The sequence below is a fragment of the Mytilus californianus genome, unplaced genomic scaffold, assembly GCF_021869535.1.
Source record: "Mytilus californianus isolate M0D057914Y unplaced genomic scaffold, xbMytCali1.0.p SCAF_1, whole genome shotgun sequence".
NCBI classification, from domain to species: domain Eukaryota; kingdom Metazoa; phylum Mollusca; class Bivalvia; order Mytilida; family Mytilidae; genus Mytilus; species Mytilus californianus.
In genome coordinates this window covers 85,538,469-85,556,728 of record NW_026262581.1, presented here as the reverse complement: position 1 = coordinate 85,556,728, position 18,260 = coordinate 85,538,469, and the positions used below count along the sequence as shown (strand labels likewise).

Sequence of the window (18,260 nt, the reverse complement as noted above, 5' to 3'; positions counted from 1 at the left end):
CTCAACAATTAGCTATTAAAAAAGGTCGATATAAAAGTATCGATAAAGAAAAGAGATTTTTGTAAAAGTGAAAAAATATGCTGGTGGAAAATGAGTTTCGTTTTTAAAGGAATTTACTGCATATGAAAAGGAAATGAATCCTATTCTTGAGGAAGCATGTATTCAATGTAAAAACTTCCCCCATATTTCAAAGTACAAAAATGAAAAGGTTAATATATCTTTGTCACGATTTATTAGTACTTGTTTTGAAATAAGAGATCATTTGCATTTCTAAATATATATGTAGTAGTGATGCAGTTTACATTCTATGTATTACAAAGGGTTAATATTCTATTTATTTATTTGTAAACACTATCTGGTATGGAAGATTTGTTTTCAATGTCATACATCTTTAAACTACTGTATAATTTGTATAATATGTATATCCTTGAAAACGGACCCTTTTATCGGATTTAATATATACTTGTATGACATCCGATGTAAACTTGATATCCTAGTCAGGTAGTTTGGCACAACGGTTAGGATGACTTTTGCAAAACAATTTAAGAATAAACATCTATTTTGATGCTAAAGAATTCCGAAAAGTCAGACGTATATTTATTCATGTTCATGTTTGTTCAGATTTGAATGCATTTATTGATTATGCTACATACGTTTGTTTGAAACAAAATATTTAACATTGCAGAGATGAGTATCAAAATAAAAAGACTTCAGTACAGACAAATGAAGATGTAGAGGTATCATTTATATCTTTGTATCTATAGAAAGAAGAAACATAGTCTATTTAGCACATATTTTAATTGTTGATACGCAATAATAATAAAAAGGTATCACAAGAGAGCACATCGATTCAAAACAACAGTTTTCATAAATTAAAAATGTAAGTTATTAACTGACTAGTATTCATGGTATTAGTACCATGTCTATTAAAATACGATATAAAACCTGAATTTATTTAAGGTATGTCCACTCCTAGAAATGTCCCTAGAAAAATAAAAAAAAGTATGCTAAAGAGTTGTTAAATGTTCAAAATGTAACATTTATGTACTGTTGTATAACGTGATTTTTCTTACAGTTTGACGTTTCTTGTTCAACAAGTTGCTGGAACTGATGAAGGTTTTAATTGAAGGAAGATAATTCAGGACTATCCATAATACTTGTGGTTGTTCGATAAATATCAGTTCCTTCTGTAATGTTTATTGGCATACGTATGCTCTTCTGTATTTTTAAAGTTATGGTGTATTTATTCTTGAGATAACTTTTCTTATGTGTGCCACGTCTTTCTCTCAATTTTAGGCCAGTTGGTGTAATAAAATTTCAATAAGACACACACCACCTATTCTTGGTCCTCATTCCTATCAATGTTAAATGTTTTACTTGAAAACATTTTATGGAAGCGGGATCAATATACCTGTATTTATACATTAGACCGTACTGCACTGGTTACCGGAATTTTGGATACTCTAAACCAGGCACTTCATATCTGAGAAACAGGCAATATATGCCCTCAATTTTAGAATTCATTCATACATTTTTGTATTATTCAAAATTATCAGTAAATTGTGTGTTCTACAAGGATCACTAGTCCTTCACCTTTCATCTGATACTTTAATTACTAAAATGTATGCTACATAGTTTTAGATTTACACCTATGCCTAGGAACTATTTTGTTTTAAATATGTACTACTTTCCAGTATGCTTTTTTTAGACCGGGCCCGATTAGGTTGTGATAAATCTTACGAAGTCTATCCAAATTTATTTTTGCAAAGAATTCCGCTCAAGCTGGTGCTAGGGACCGTCTTAAACTTCCAGTAAGGTGAGGATTTTTTTTGCTCATTGTTGAAGGCCTTACTGTGACTTTGAGAGGAAGAAAACAGCAATAAAAGCGTTGTTCCTTTGCTTATTGTGTGTTTTTTTGCTGTGCATGTACTGATTTTGTGTCAAGGATGGATACCCCATATCCTTTGTTTTTTATATATATAACCTTTTTCAAAATTGTGGCACTAATAACAAATCGAGGTCACCAATGGTCTCTTAAAATACCTTATGAAAATTAAAATGTATGATACTTCATACAAGACCACTTTTGTTGGACTGACAATTCCTGCCAGTTCTTTTAGCCAAGAAGTTAACTACATATATTGGTGTTTTCCATTGACTTCATTAACATTTTGACGGTACAATTTCAGTAAATACGTTAGCATTTAAAAAAATGTTTCACGATTGCAATGCAAACCGTTTTAGTTCAATATAAAAAAAAGAAGATGTAGTATAATTGCCAATGAGACAACTCCCACCAGAGACCAAATGACACAGAAGTTAACAACTATAGGTCATCGCATGGCCTTCAACAATGAGTAAAACCCATACCGCAAAGTGTAAAACAATGCAAACGAGAAAACTAACGGTCTGATTTGTGTAAAAACAATGAACGAAGTACAAAAATGATATACAGCAAAAAACGACAACCACTGAATTACAGGCTCCTGACTTTGGATAGGCACATACAGAATGTGGCGAGTTTAAACATGTTACATGGTAGCGTGCGCCCAACCCTCCTGGAATAGTGGTGTAACAGAACAACATATGAAGAAACTACAAAAAACCAGTTGAAAAAGGTTTAGCTCATCAGATCGATACAAAGTAAAAAACAAGTAACAAAAACACAGACCGGACGTGGCAGGGTAATTTTACATCCCTTTTACAAAAGTACAGATCTGAGAGTATTCGCAGTGACTGACAGCTAGTTCAAAGCTAATAACAACCAATTAAAAAATCATGTAACTAAGACTAAAGTATCAATCAGCACACATCCAACATCCTATGGATTTAGTGTAAAGACGTCACTAACAGTCAGAGAAAAACATGATCTTGTGCAATGCCAAAATACAGTTATCGACAGATTGTAGAACCGTTCAAGCCAATAAGGTTTCGAGGTTTAACTTTTTTCCCCCTCAATTTGGGTTCCTAAACGTACGTCTGTAGAACAGTTTTACAGTACCTGATGAAGCATGTGTTGATCTCATTTATCATGTTAGTAGACATCGAAAACTTATTATTTATTATATCATTAAATGATTAACGATTAAATTCAAAAAGATTTAAGAATTTCAGATCATAATATCACAAAATGAAATACTCCTTTTGTGTATTATTTAAAAAAGTTAAACCGTTTCATTGATATTTCAACATGTTGTGACCAACCTTACATTCGGTTTGAAGTAGGTATTTTCTTCTCTTTGGTCGGGTTCTTGTCTCTTTGACACATTCCCCGTTTCCATTCTCAATTCTATTTATATCTGACTTCCTCTGGTTTATTTTAATTCAAAAACATTTACAGAAAAGGCCTGCTAGATACTTCATACATGTTTACAAAATATATATCCGTAACTCCCTTATAACACTATCATTACAAGTGTGAAACAATTGTCCATCTAGTATATATATAATTAGGTTGAAATTTCAAATATACTGCCTTCATATTATTCAATCTAGTAAAGGATATTGACATTGTTCCAATCGATAATTTTGATATGTTGTAAAAAATCATATTATATAAAAAAACATTTAAAGTGTCTATTTATCCGACTGAACTTTTTCAAATATTTTGAGACTTAACTTTACAAGAAATAATGATAAGACATATCGTGTTTCTATCTTATTTACATCAGATTGATGTTCAGATATTACCTGTATGTTTTAATAAAAGGCTTCAAGTGAAGCAATTACATTGTGAAAAATCATTAAGGTTTCCCCTGTTAACTATTAAATGAAAGGAAATCATTAGTCAACTGTTAATTTTGTTTCTGTAAAAAGAATGTAGAATGTAAAAGTTTATGAGCGAAGAACAGTCTAAAAATTAAGTTGCAGCTAAAATCAGTGAAGGAAAAATGTACTGTAGGAAAAAATCAGTATGTTCCAAAAATACGATAATTTGTAAGTGATAACTTCAAGATCTTTTTATTTCAATTATTTATTCGTCTTTGTATTTAGATTAAAGTTATAACGTTAAGAACTGACAATGCATAGTAGATTACCCCAAACTGTTACCTGTTTATTTTTCTTTCACATTTGTCAATTTCAAATTTGATTTTTGTTACTTTATTTTGTCCGATTTATTTATAAGCAAACCCCATGGGATGACGAGGACAAAGATGAACTGAATAATGATCAGAACAAAGCAATGCTAGTACAGGATGATGATCACGATGGAGAACAATTAATAGCAGTAAATGAAGATAATGAGGTAAAAGTATTAATGCCTCAATTAGTTACACAAATAATCCGTTTAATAATGATCATTTGTAACCAGTATGTTCAAAGATATGATTGCAATGTAACATAGTTGTGTTAAACCATTACTAATTCTTTTACAGTTTTTTTTCAATAGGACAAACATATTGGTTTTGTTTTTCATTTGTTTGGATAAAACAGTTATGATTCTTTTATTCTTTTATTTAAAAATATTCATTTTCATTATTACATTACTAATGCTGTGTCTTCATTCAGCACTTAAGCTATTTTAATGTTTTCATTGCAATTATTATGGTTACCTGAGCACATTTAGTATCATGTTTTTCAGACATATCTTTCTGGCAAATGATATGTAAATGCTTTTTTTATATCAAGTCTTACATGAGACTAATGATGAAATTAATTAGATATGCCTGTTTCAGATACATTAGTGTTTACCCTTGTGTCATGTTATCAGTCGAAAATGGTCATTTTGGTCTGATCAAGTCTCAATCGACTGAATCTACTGCAAGAAAACAGAAACGTTTTCAGACTTTCAGACGCCGTTGCGATCGATAATCACGACGGTCAGTTCATATAAAAATAAGAAGATGTGGTATGATTGCCAATGAGACAACTCTCCACAAGAGACCAAATGACACGGAAATTAACAACTATAGGTCACCGTACGACCTTCATCAATGTGTAAAACCCATACCGCATAGTCAGCTATTAAAGGCCCCGAAATGACAAATGTAAAACAATTCAAACGAGAAATCTAACGGCCTGATTTATGTTCAAAATAATCAACGAAAAACAAATATGATATACAGCAACAAACGACAACCACTGAATTACAGGCTCCTGACAGGGACAGGCACATACAGAATGTGGCGAAGTTAAACTAGTTTGAAGGCTCCAACCCTCCCTTAATCTGATACAGTGGTGTAACAGTAAGAACGTAAGAACAAACTATATATCAGTTGAAAAAATGCTTAGCTCATCAGATCGATACAAAGCACAAAAACATCTAACAAAAACACAGAGTGGACGTGGCAGGGTACTTATACATCCCCTAAAACAAAAAGACACTAAGTTCAGATATGAGAGTACTCGCAGTTACTGACAGCTAGTTCAAAGCCAATACCAACTACATAAAAAATCATGCATCTAAGACTAAAACATCAATCAGTACACATCCAACAATGTGCAATGCCAAGATACATGTGTCGACAGATTGTAGAGCCATGAATGTGCATATGAACATAAAAAAAAGTTTAGTTTGATTTTAATTTACTGATAACAAAATCTGTGTGTTCAGTCATGTTAAATTCAACAAGACGGAAGGTTCTAGCTTTTGATGAAGACCTGTTAAGATGGTTTTGACGAAATGATATTAAATATAAAAAATGACGCTCAAATTTGTCAGAGCATGTTCAGATCCGTTCATTATGTCAGTTTGATACGATAAGTTACCTTCTGGTTGGTGATACATTTAAGATATAACAAATTATATTTTGAAATATCAAAAAAATGTTCTGTTGTTTTTTATTTCTGTTCTTAAAAGATATTATTGATTACTTTATGTATAACGTTAAAAACTTTGTTGTTTTGCTGAAGAATTAATCAATTATTCGTCTAAAATGTTTCTAATTTTATTAATCTTCTAAAAAAAGTATTCCAGTTTTGTTTTCTAATTAGCATTATTTTATTTATTTACTTATTTATTTATTTATTAACTTGATCAAGTATATTGCAAAATCTATCATTTTTTTTCAAATAATTTCTGAAACCTGTATTTTATGATACAAAATCACGGGTAGTAACGTTTTCATATCGAGGAGCGTTTAGAAGAGTCATTTTGTTATAGTTTGGTTAAGTTGGTCATAGTTTTGTTTGGTTACTTCGCAGAACGAGTACCTCAGTTCTTTTCCAATGAGCAAATAAAAGGAAATAAGATGTTTTAATCTATATGGTAAATCAAACGAACTACATTGAAATTATTGTTTTTAAGAAATTTACGCAGAATAAGCAATATACCGATATTGATATGGTTTTGTTAAGTGATTGACACTGTTCAGGAAAATGTGTAGAAGATCGTCATGGTTTTGGTCAAATTTGTCATAGTTTAGATGCAAATAAATACATATTTGTTTCACCTTAATATTGCTTGTTTGTTTGGTGGCGTTATATAAAAAAAAACGGAGTTCTTTTACTATTTAACTAAAATGAAAAAAACGGGCTTTTAAACCGGGGATTTACAAATATCGTGCGAAGCATCACTAGTCAAATGGTTAAAGACGTCTATTGAAAGTTGCAAAACGTAGAAGCTATTCATTTTTTTTACAATTGTGTTCTAGCAAACTATGCATCTTTTGTTTTATTTTGAACCAGATTATATCTTTGATGAATAAAAGGAGATGTAAGGGTTATACGCCAATGATACAGTAACCCCACAACAAAACTCACCAAACGATATCGAGAGGGTACCATAAGTCGTCAACAAAAGATAGCTGTATATACAATATGTCAATCTCTTAATCGCCCAAAATCTATAAAGTCTTGAATAAATCAAACACAGACATTAGAAATTGTTAAGGACAAACATAAGACTAAGGTGCACAAGTCCCCCTCAAAATCCTTATTTCGTGAATATCTAAAATTGAAGTATTTTTGTGACTCGTCTGTAGTGCCCGCATCCAAACATTTGAAAGTCAAAAATGATTAAATTGAAGAGCAATCGATTATACCAAATATTCCATAAAGTTGTGCATTGGGGCAGAAAAAAACATTTTATTAGCGGTAAATGTACAGAACATGACTGCATGATTGATATTTGTTGGAGAGTTGACTACTTGGTTCGTAATACCTCGTGACGAAACGTCAAACAACAAAACCCTATCGACTAGCGGACGCGAAACAAAGCCTCAGTTTTGACCTGACGTAGAAAGTCATGACATTCAAGTTATTTAACCATCGCTGCACGGGACAAAATCTTAATAAGGACAACAGTTAAATTTGTTTTTAAAATAAACTATAAATGAAATTTAGTTGAAAGAGTACCTCATATTTTCAAGGAACTCAATAAGTTGTAAATTACTTACAAGGTTCCAAATTTAAATAAATGAAAAATCACAATTTAGAAGTAGAATAAGGTCAATATAATGTCCATTTTGATCAATTATATGTTATCTACGATTGAAGAAAAACTATTTGTTTTTGTCACATTGTATAAATGTATTATGTAGTATCACCTAATCCGTTAAGCTTTTTCTTTTCTGCAATTAAGTATTGATAATAAGAAAAACCTCAGTCGATCTAGTATTTAGTATGAGAAGTTGTACATATTAAATATGATTGGAAAATAATTTAAATTCTAAGATACACGCTATATGAAATAAAGATAGCCTGTAATACAGTAGCTGTCAATTGTTACGGTATATCATGTTTGTGAATCTTTTTGGTGTTTTGTACATAAATCAGGCATTTGGTTTTCTCTTTTGAATTGTGTATTTTTAATTTTGTAAGGGTCTTTCATAATAGCTTTCTATCCGGTAAGGGGTTTGCACGGTGTTGACGGTAATTGTATAGATATTTACCAGCTTGAATTCATGTTCAGTTGTTCCTTTAGCTAAATATCAGGATGTTTATATTGTGTCATTGTTTGTCATTAAAAACACTTAACACAATTATGTCTAACTTAACCAAACTATGACAAAATCACTGTACTAAACCCTCCTCGATATGATGACGTTACTACCCGTGAGAATGTATTTATGTGTATTTACTAAAGGTTATAACAGCTATCGTATTATAACAGATTTGCAATAAACGAAAATTGCATGTATTGGAGAAATAATTTTTCTATGCAATCGTTTCTCACAAAACCTGTTTTATTTAGGTGTACACTTAACTTCAATCTGGTTTTAACCTAGCAGAAATAAACAAAATGTAGCCTATATACAGAATACATTGTGTATGGTTATTGGCTTCTTTTGTATTTGAAAAGAAGTAATTGCACATGGTAAACATAACAAGCATGTTTCATATAGAGGATTGAACTCGTTTTCCGTCGATTCTTAAAAAAATCTTCTAAAACTAAATAATTACGTTTGAGCTTTTCATAATTATTGTCGTAAGATTTATTTCGTGAAACTTGCACATGGGTCTACTGTCTCAGTTTTTTTTAATATATTAAACAATAAAATTTACTTAAACGAGTGGTGAGTCTTAAGGCGAAGTGTACGTAATTTACTACTCCACAGACATTTTTAAAATTCCACATATGGATTCTGCTTGTAAAAATACACCAGAAAATAAAATAAAAAAAGGGGGTAACCGTGTTCGTTTTTTAGATACGATCTGTTGAAATTAACAACATGATATGCCAAAAATACATAGACTATATAGGGAAAATCATGAAATTTGGCAAGAAGTTTTACATGATCAAGATATTCTATTTGATTAGTCCGCAGAATTTAAAAAAAAAGGCTGTGCCTTGCCGTATGAAAAGCGCGATTGTGATATTTATTACTAATGCTAATTTAAAAGCGTAAACAGTAACTGTCCAATTGATTAGAAAATAAGCCATCTGATTTTTTAATGGATAACTTTGCCGCTCAAAAAATGCAAGTGATGAATATAAGTTACTGTCGGCTTCAAAGAGTCAATATCGTTCATCATTATACTTTCATCTTTACTAAATTACAGTTGTCCGTACCTTTTTTGTTATGCTTGTATTGTACGGATTTTTACGAATCAAATATTAAAAGTTACTGATCGAGTTTGATTTTGTACTGTTGTCAGAATAACGAACCTACATATTTTAATCAGTAATAACATTTTATTATAAATTACAAAATTGAGACTCATTTCCTGCATCTTTTAATTTTCACCATTTCCGGTGCTATAAATTCGAGATATTGCTCGCAATCTAGTCTACATCTAAACCCATTTTGACTGATTCACACACATGCATTGGACACAACTCAGCAATTTTATTTCACCAAATTTCCGGTCTCGATCGCTTGCTCTTTTCTTTAGCTACCTGGCAAAGCAAGATAACATGTGTGCTGGAGGAACGGAGTTGCATGCAGTAACAAACAAAATATGTATTGAACCATTATGTGTTCCACATATACGGCTGAAAACTGCATACTATTTTGAATTTATTTATGACTGTAATAAGGTCAAATGTAGAACCCGAAAATAAAACTTTAACAAAATAGTACCGATCGGACTCGTGCCACATATTTTATGCATTTTCAAGAGAAAAACATATACCTAATAGAATACTTTAAGATCGACTTACTTAGTGTTAATACAAGGAGACTGTTCATAATAGTTGTGCTGCTAGACGAGTTAACCTAATCACTCACTCGGCCTGTAGTGTTATATGATTAGTATGATTAAAATTGATTGAATTAATATAGTGCTTGTTGTATTTTGACATTGGCGATAGAGAAGAGTATGTTGAATTAAGCAGCATAAAACAATTTTGCTACCCATAAAAAATTGGAATTTGAAGATAATGATAAAAGAGAGTCTTGAATGGCACTTTTGAAAAACGTTAAATGCTGATGTTGAATAACATAGCTTTGACTTATTCAGAGATAAATGAAAGGACGGGGTTCGTGTTCTTGCTCAATTTTAATAACTGTGTAGTTTTTTAAGGACGGAATCTGATGATTCTTTTTTGTCGTCTTTGTTCCTTGACTTGTAAATGTTGCACTGCTGTTGGATATTTATAAAGATGTGAAATATGTGCTAAAACTTTCAAATGCGTTCATATACCTAATACTCAGCTTTGAGTCTATATAAAAACGAACATGCCAACGTCCTTTTAGATCAACACACAAGCACATATTATCATGTCATTCGTCACCTACAATTTTCGGTACTATATGTATTTTAATTAGAACTACGGTTTTTCAAAATAATATTGCGGGGTCATTGCTGGTTTGTTTTTAACAAATTAAAACAGAATTTTCACAGGTTAGTTTGATTATTTGGTTATATTTTTTTCATTTTCTGATGATATAAACACAAGTTTTATTTTGTACCCTCTGTGGTGTGTCTGAAACAGTAACATAAGTTAAACTAGTAATAGGATACTCAGATTTCTGATTGGAGTCCATTCTGATCATTTCTTCAAAGTTTTAAGATAGCACAGACATACTTGTTTAGACTCATGATAAGATTTAGTTCCATGGCACATGCCAGTAATCAACAGGTATTAAAATAAATGATCAATAAAGTATAAAAGAAACATGGCAATTGCCTGGCTACTTTATAAATACACCTTACATACTATGGGATCTATGAAAAACGACATCTGTAACAAACATAAACTTTTAGCTACCGCTTTACAAGCAGAACCAAATACAATGAAAGTCCCAACTATGTATTGGCTTCCGAAGCTACACAAAACACCTTACAAATATAGATTCATTTCGTCTTCAAGCCATTGTTCCACTACTAAATTGTCTATTCTTCTTACCAGTACACTTGGTACAATCAAAAACCTGATAATAAATTGTTCAAATAAGGCCTTCGAAAATACTGGAATTAATTACTTTTGGAGTGTCAAGAACTCGTTGGAAGTACTTGATAAATTTCCTGCATATATTGGTGATTTTGAATCTGTTCAAAGTTTTAATTTTTCTACCCTATATACCACATTGCCTCACATTCTCATTAAGAAAAAATTCACACACCTAATTAAATGGGCATTTAAAAAGTCAGAATGTGAATATATATGTTCAAACTCTTTTAGGTCATTTTTTAGTAGCAATAAACAAAAAAACTATGTCAATTGGACATGCTTTGATACTATATATGCCCTTGAATTTTTACTAGATAACATTTTTGTTCGCTTTGGAGATTCCGTATATCGTCAGGTTATCGGAATTCCAATGGGGACTAACTGTGCACCACTTATTGCGGACCTTTTTTTGTATTGCTATGAGTTACAATTTATGACAAAAATCAGTAAAGACCCATCGAAACAACATCTGATACACAAATTTAATAATACTTTTAGATATTTGAATGATATTTTGGCTCTCAATAATGACGACTTCAGTATGTATACTAAAGAAATTTATCCTGTTGAACTTACTTTAAATAAAGCTAATACTAACAATGACCACTGCCCTTTCCTCGATCTTGATATCTATATCATTAACGGAAAGCTTAATACTAAAATATATGATAAAAGAGATGATTTTTCATTTCCTATCGTTAATTATCCATTTTTAGATGGTGACGTTCCCTTGTCACCATCTTACGGTGTTTATATATCTCAACTTGTACGATTCGCTCGTGTATGTAACAATGTTTTAGATTTTAACGAGAGAAATTTATGTATTACTGAAAAATTATTACACCAGGGTTTTCGATATCACAAACTAGTCAAAACATTTACTAAATTTTATCATCGGTATAAGGACATCATTCGTAAATATAGCTCAACATGCAGACTTCTTATACGTTCAGGTATTTCACATCCAATTTTTTATGGAAATATTCTTTATAAAGCAGAAAAATGTCAGTATTCACCTCTGAAACTAACAAAACCTTTAAATAGACTTATTAAGAAGGGATATAGTTACGATACTGTTGTCAGGTCATTAAAGATTGCATATTTTGGCGTTAATATTGATTCACTTATAGGGTCTTTGCATCGGCACTAAACACATTTATTTAAAAACCAGTTGTTGGCATGACACGGGTTATGTTCTTCTCATATATGTTATGATGGTATGATACTAAACCCCTAACGGGAAGGATTGTGCCTGATATTCATATGATGAAGACATAATCTTTCAATCAGTTTAATTGAAGTCTGGAGCTGGCATGTCAGTTAACTGCTAGTAGTCTGTTGTTATTTATGTATTATTGTCATTTTGTTTATTTTCTTTGGTTACATCTTCTGACATCAGACTCGGACTTCTCTTGAACTGAATTTTAATGTGCGTATTGTTATGCGTTTACTTTTCTACATTGGCTAGAGGTATAGGGAGAGGGTTGAGATCTCATAAACATGTTTAACCCCGCCGCATTTTTGCGCCTGTCCCAAGTCAGGAGCCTCTAGCCTTTGTTAGTCTTGTATTATTTTTGATTTTAGTTTCTTGTGTACAATTTGGAGTTTAGTATGGCGTTCATCATCACTGAACTAGTATATATATTTGTTAAGGGGCCAGCTGAAGGACGCCTCCGGGTGCGGGAATTTCTCGCTGCATTGAAGACCTGTTGGTGGCCTTCTGCTGTTGTCTGTTCTGTGGTCGGGTTGTTGTCTCTTTGACACATTCCCCATTTCCATTCTCAATTTTATTTTAATCATGAGCATAACATGCAGAAAAAAGGGCAAACAAATGCAGAATTAAGAAAAATAGGCCAACACAAAATAAAGAATAGGGAATAATATCAATATGGTGTTGAAATATAAAAAAACGAGAATAATAGGCAAACAAACATAAATAATAGAGAAAAATGGTTTAGAAAATTGAAGAATATAGAATTGAGGGACCCCCATCCAGGCCCTCATAGTATCATAGCTCCGTATGTGCAGTTTAAGATTCTAACAATAATACAATGGCATCTTTCTAAGTACAGGAGACGACAAAGTTAAAACTTCATAACGAAATCGCAAAATGGGTAAATTTATACGAGAATGACATTTTTAACAAAAAAAAAAAAACACAAAACAAAATTCAGTTGGCATTACTTTATATTGTCTTTCGAATACATATCATTTTTGTTGATATTGATGTCCTTAGATACATAACCTTGATCAAAACATGAAAATTGTTAACATTTTTAAAATGCCTTCAACAGCCATTTGTTGAGATAATTTTGATTTCTTCAAATTCCAGTATAATTTTAAGATTTTAACTGAGTGTATAAATGAAACAACGACAGGAGAAATTAGCCTTCTATTTCTTACCTCAATCCGTTGCAGACTTGGAATATCAATGCCGGGCTTACTCATAAATATCAGACAAAATTTTAACCTATGAAACTACATAAGTATAACATAATGCATGCATTTAACGAATGTTGAATACATAAATCTTGATCAGGTGAAATTGAAGGTTTGCAATGTTAACTGCGTATATTATCGTACAGGGGTATGTATATATTTAGATGTATTATATATCTCAGAAATTATCAATTGTGGCCAGCTAATTAAGAAAAAAACTCTTCATTTTGTATGATATGAATATCAAACCAGTGAAATCGTGCGTACGGGCTCTTTTTGTAAGCTAGTTCAGGATACTGAACCTCGGTAAATATAAAATTTGGATAGCTTCCATTCGTGCGATTCGTGTCTGTTTTCATCAGAACAAGATGCCGAATTTCGCCTGTACAAAACAGTGAATGCATTTCCGTGAATGCAAGTACTTTTATTACAGCAGTATAATTGTTTTATGCATGATATATTCTAGTTTTAGAATTAAAAGTATAATAAAAGTTGACATGACAGAAATTCAAAATTAATATGTTTACAGTCGTTTTAAATCATTTCATTTTACAGTTATGGAAAACGATTTTTCGCATTGTTGAAAAGATAGATTTGAAATAAAAAAAAAAGGATATATATTTTATTATTATTTATTGTTGCCACGAAGCTAGGCGAAAAATACCAAGCGGACATTCAACTCAAAGTCGATGACAAGTTTCTATATCAAATCTGTATAACTCTTGATTTTTACTAAAAATTTATGCAATATGTAAAAGTTTTAGAATTGTTTTAGAAATCTTTGCAAAAAACAAACAATATATTATCTCAAAAACCATATTCTAACTATTTGTTCCTTATTTTCTTTTTCTTTTGACTATCTATCCTGCCTTCTAATTGATGCATTATACCAAAGAGTGCAAGGATGTAATGCATACATACATGATTTGGTTAGAGGTTATCATGTTACAGAAATACCATATGATGATTTTAACTTATTTTAGATCGAGTTATGTAAAGATATGTGTATATGTAATATATTTATTAAGCAAAATTGTATCACTATATACATTTTGTATTTCATAACTACCCAGACAGTTGGTCATCTTCATTCCTTGTAAATCAACAAGGGTGACTGGGGAATAGAAATATGGTAACTTTGGTCTTCTTCCGACCGGCAGTAAAACCCCCGCCGAAGTGGATCGTCCGTTTGGGTGTGCGGGATGTATCAAGTACGCAGCCACGTCCGGTCAGAATGGGGACGTTAAATCCGACGGCTCGTGTAGAGAGAGTGCCCCGCTCTTTGCACGTTAAAAACACTTGCAACAACTCTTCGAGGGGTCCGAAGGTGACCTGTTGCAAGGCCAAACTTCTGTCACGGTCCAATATACCCTCTTTTTCCAGTGGCAGTCGAAATTTCCTCGACGGCCTCCATAACAAGACCTACCTATCGTATTTATGGTAAATTTGTTCTCTTCCTGAACTATTTCTAAATAAAATTTCTGCATGAATTATTTGCCACTGGACGTTAAGCAACCAACAATCAATCAATCAATTAATCGTTCCTTGTACACTCCTAAAAAGCTGTCAATTGGAGGTTTACGGTACGATTTCATTTGTGTAATAAAAGGGGATCTTTTTTTTTACCTTACTATGGCATGAAAGAAATGTTAACATGGTATAGTCATCTTAAATTATATTAACATACGATAATTGACGACTTATACTTGAATTTTAACATGAAAGGAGCTGGAGGCATTAGAGGCGGTTTAGGGGAAGGTGGCCTGGGTCCCCTTATGGAGCTTCATATACGACAAATTCATAGCCACTTTTCAAATATAACTCCAACAGTTGGCTTGCCAGGGAGGCCCTCAATTTTTGATTTATTTATTCTTTTTTTCTTTTTGTGTTTTAAATTATTTTGAAATTTTTTAATATTTTTTTTATATTTTTTCTTGTATCTTAAAATAACTGTAGTTTATATGTGAAGATCATAATGTTTTTTTTTGAATTTTGAATATTCTTTATAATTTTCGCCTGTTATTATCTATTCTTTATATTTTAGCACCTCATTATACTCTACTTTTTTTTGCCTTTTTTTTCTCTATATTTTTTTTTTTTGCCTTTTATTCCGCTTACTTTGCACAGTGTTCTCTATTCAGTCAACCCCATCCATACCCTCATATGTGATCCGAGCCAAACGATCTTAAGTTGCCCTCTAGATGTATTTAGATTGTCTTATGTGGTTTGGTTGCTATGTGATTAAATAGGTAAAAATGACCGCTCGATTTATTCATATATATGTACATAATTAGAATTCTGTAGACATCCAGACGAATTTACGAAAGAAGGATACTAATGTAAGATTCATAAATGGTCATTAAATACCCACACAATTTAAAAAAAATAAAAAAATAACAATTTCGTGAATTAACGCGGGAAATAAGTAGCGGGTAAAAACAAAATCGACCTGACAAAAACTTCATGATTTGCGTAGCTATATAGTAAAAAAGATATTTTTTTTAAAAACAATACCTTGCCATCTGAAGTTTTCATTATAGTTATTGATATCTGTATCATGACTTTGTTGTGACGCCTTGACCGTTCATCGACCCGTATTTCTTATAGTCAGCTAGTGTGGTACATGTGTATATTTCGAAATAATGAAAGTTTTCAATTGTAAAATCAGTGCCGGGTGAATTTGAAAATAAATAACTTGGCCTGGTAAGAACTGAAAATAAAAAAAAAATAGCTTTGTTCAAAACAGGATGAAAATTCATATTCTGCAACATAAAATGCAATAATAAAATGTGTACAAAAGTGATTATAAATTTTTGCGTAGCGAAGCCGCCGAAAACAATAAGCATTCGTAGCAACATGTGAAATTAATTATCAACCATGGGCAAATTGTGTTGCCCCAATACCCACCTCTAGCGATACAATGTTTTTTTTCAGATTTTAAAGGGGAACATTTAAAATAAATGTGTTAACCTATAAGTCCAATAGTGTTTGCATTTGGTCTTGCATGTAGGGAGATTAGGGTGCAAGCAACATTCTTCCAATTTGTTGCATGTGGTAAACTAGACAAGATGAAACTGTTTCTAGCCAGCATCACATATTTCTGTTAAGTGTTTATACATTGGTAGAAATAATAAGAAAAAAATCAGCCATTGACAGATTTTGGCATTGTTCTGAAGGCATTAATTTACTCTCATTATTTAGCAGATTTTGTATCAACAAGATCTTTTTATCACCCCAGTCTTTACAGAAAACAGATGTGTTTCCTATTCTAATATTTTCATTATTCCAAAGTCAGTCTGTTACAAACTGTTACAAATATTTTTTCATTTTTCGGTATAAGTTTATTTTGCAATGCTGTCCATGATTTGAAAACCTCTTTCCAAAAGGGGTTTTACATCTGTTTGATGGCCCTAAAAGTACTAGGTTTTCAATACTAGGATTAATATTTTCTGTGTTTTCTACTAGCTTTTTGAGTTTTTGTATAGTTTTTAACAACCGTCGAACCCATGTTAGTTTTAACCCTTTAATATATTTTTCAGTATCTAGCATTTTCAGCACCCTCCAAACCCACCCCCCACCCCCACCCCAATTTATGATCCAGACATAAAATTATCTTTAAATCTTGTCAGTTTAGTTTTCCCAAATAAATGAATAAATTGTACTAATTTATTGTTTAAGAGTAGAATAGCATGGTGCTTGTAATGTTAAAAACAGATGATTTAATTTTGAAATAAATAGTGTCTTGATTAAATTATCTTTCCAACTTGAGTTAGTGCTTGTTAAGAACAAATTTTTATTACATTTTCAAATTCTTTAATTTGGATAATAATTCAAAAATTCCATTTTAAGCAACGTGACCGGAAAGTTTATACCTAGTAGTGTAAACCTGCAGAAACCCCATTTTAATTCCATACACACATTGTGTGTTGACTATATTTTTTTTCCTGTCCACACCAACTATGTCTTGTCCAGGTTCATACGGAGACAAGACATTGCAGCATTTTTATGTTACAAACGGAGAGAGTCTGCTGTACCGTAAAGTATAATTGAAGTGTCATCTGCATATTGAGAGATCAAATATTTTGTACCATTCATTATTTCTTTATTTTTTCTAATTAATATTAAAAGTTTTTCTGCACATGAAAGAAAGATGTATGCTGATAAAGGATCCACTTGTCTACAACCTATTTTGATTTAAAAGAATTCCGATAAAAAACAATATTGAGAAACTGCAGAAATTATGTTGTGTAAATGGTTCGTTTCCAGTGTTTTATAGAGGGTCAAAAATTGAAAAAGTTTTAAAATGTTTTCAATGAAATTCCATGATCCTACAGAGTCAAAAGCTTTTTAAAAACCTATGAGAAGAAGCAGTCCTGGTAAATCATTTAGTTCTGTATAAATAAAATATCATATATTTGACGAGTATTTTAGCCTATAAACCTGCTATGAATGAAACCTGTCTGATCACTAATTGTGGGTAAAACTGATTGTATACGCTCTGCAATGCAGCTTGATGCTACTTTATATGTGGTCTATAGTAAGCTTATTGATCGCTAGTTTGTCATGATCTGAGATCAAGAGATTCCAAAATGAGAGTTATTTCACTTTATGTATTCGATATGAGTGAAATGTAATAGTAACTGATAAACCATAAGTGATAGAGACCTAGGGTCTTTTGATTTGAGGTCCTGGGTCTACCAATTAGAAAATGAGGTCAAGGTCAAAGGTCATGTTAAAATATTTTGCTTTTGCTTTTGCATGCTACTCCTAAGAAACTGTAACATATATCGATAAAAGATTTTCACTAAATTGTTAGTTTTGATATGTCGTTACAGGAAATTTTTCTTGGAAGTGATATGGTTACTTTTACTAGGAGTTTTCTCCCCTGGAATATTGAAAATAAGATGTATGGTAATGTAACAGTACATAGTAGACCCCTAAGGTCTTTTTAAATGAGGTCCTTTCTTGATGACCTTCAAAATGAGGTCAAGGTCAAAGGTAATCATGTCGTCCTAGATTTTGACCTTTACAATAGCATCATTTT

The 18,260-nt window shown here is 31.7% G+C and overlaps 1 protein-coding gene across 5 annotated transcripts in view; it reads left to right on the top strand.

Annotated features, from left to right (window-relative positions):
• Window positions 1-18,260, top strand: part of LOC127725503 (zinc finger E-box-binding homeobox 1-like) — a 256,029-nt gene that overhangs the window by 184,074 nt on the left and 53,695 nt on the right. For all 5 annotated transcript variants that reach the window (XM_052232560.1, XM_052232546.1, XM_052232538.1 and 2 more), the window contains exons 3-4: window positions 686-737; window positions 4,127-4,246. In XM_052232560.1, the coding sequence (XP_052088520.1) occupies window positions 686-737; window positions 4,127-4,246 (172 nt within the window). The remainder of the gene's footprint in view (window positions 1-685; window positions 738-4,126; window positions 4,247-18,260) is intronic.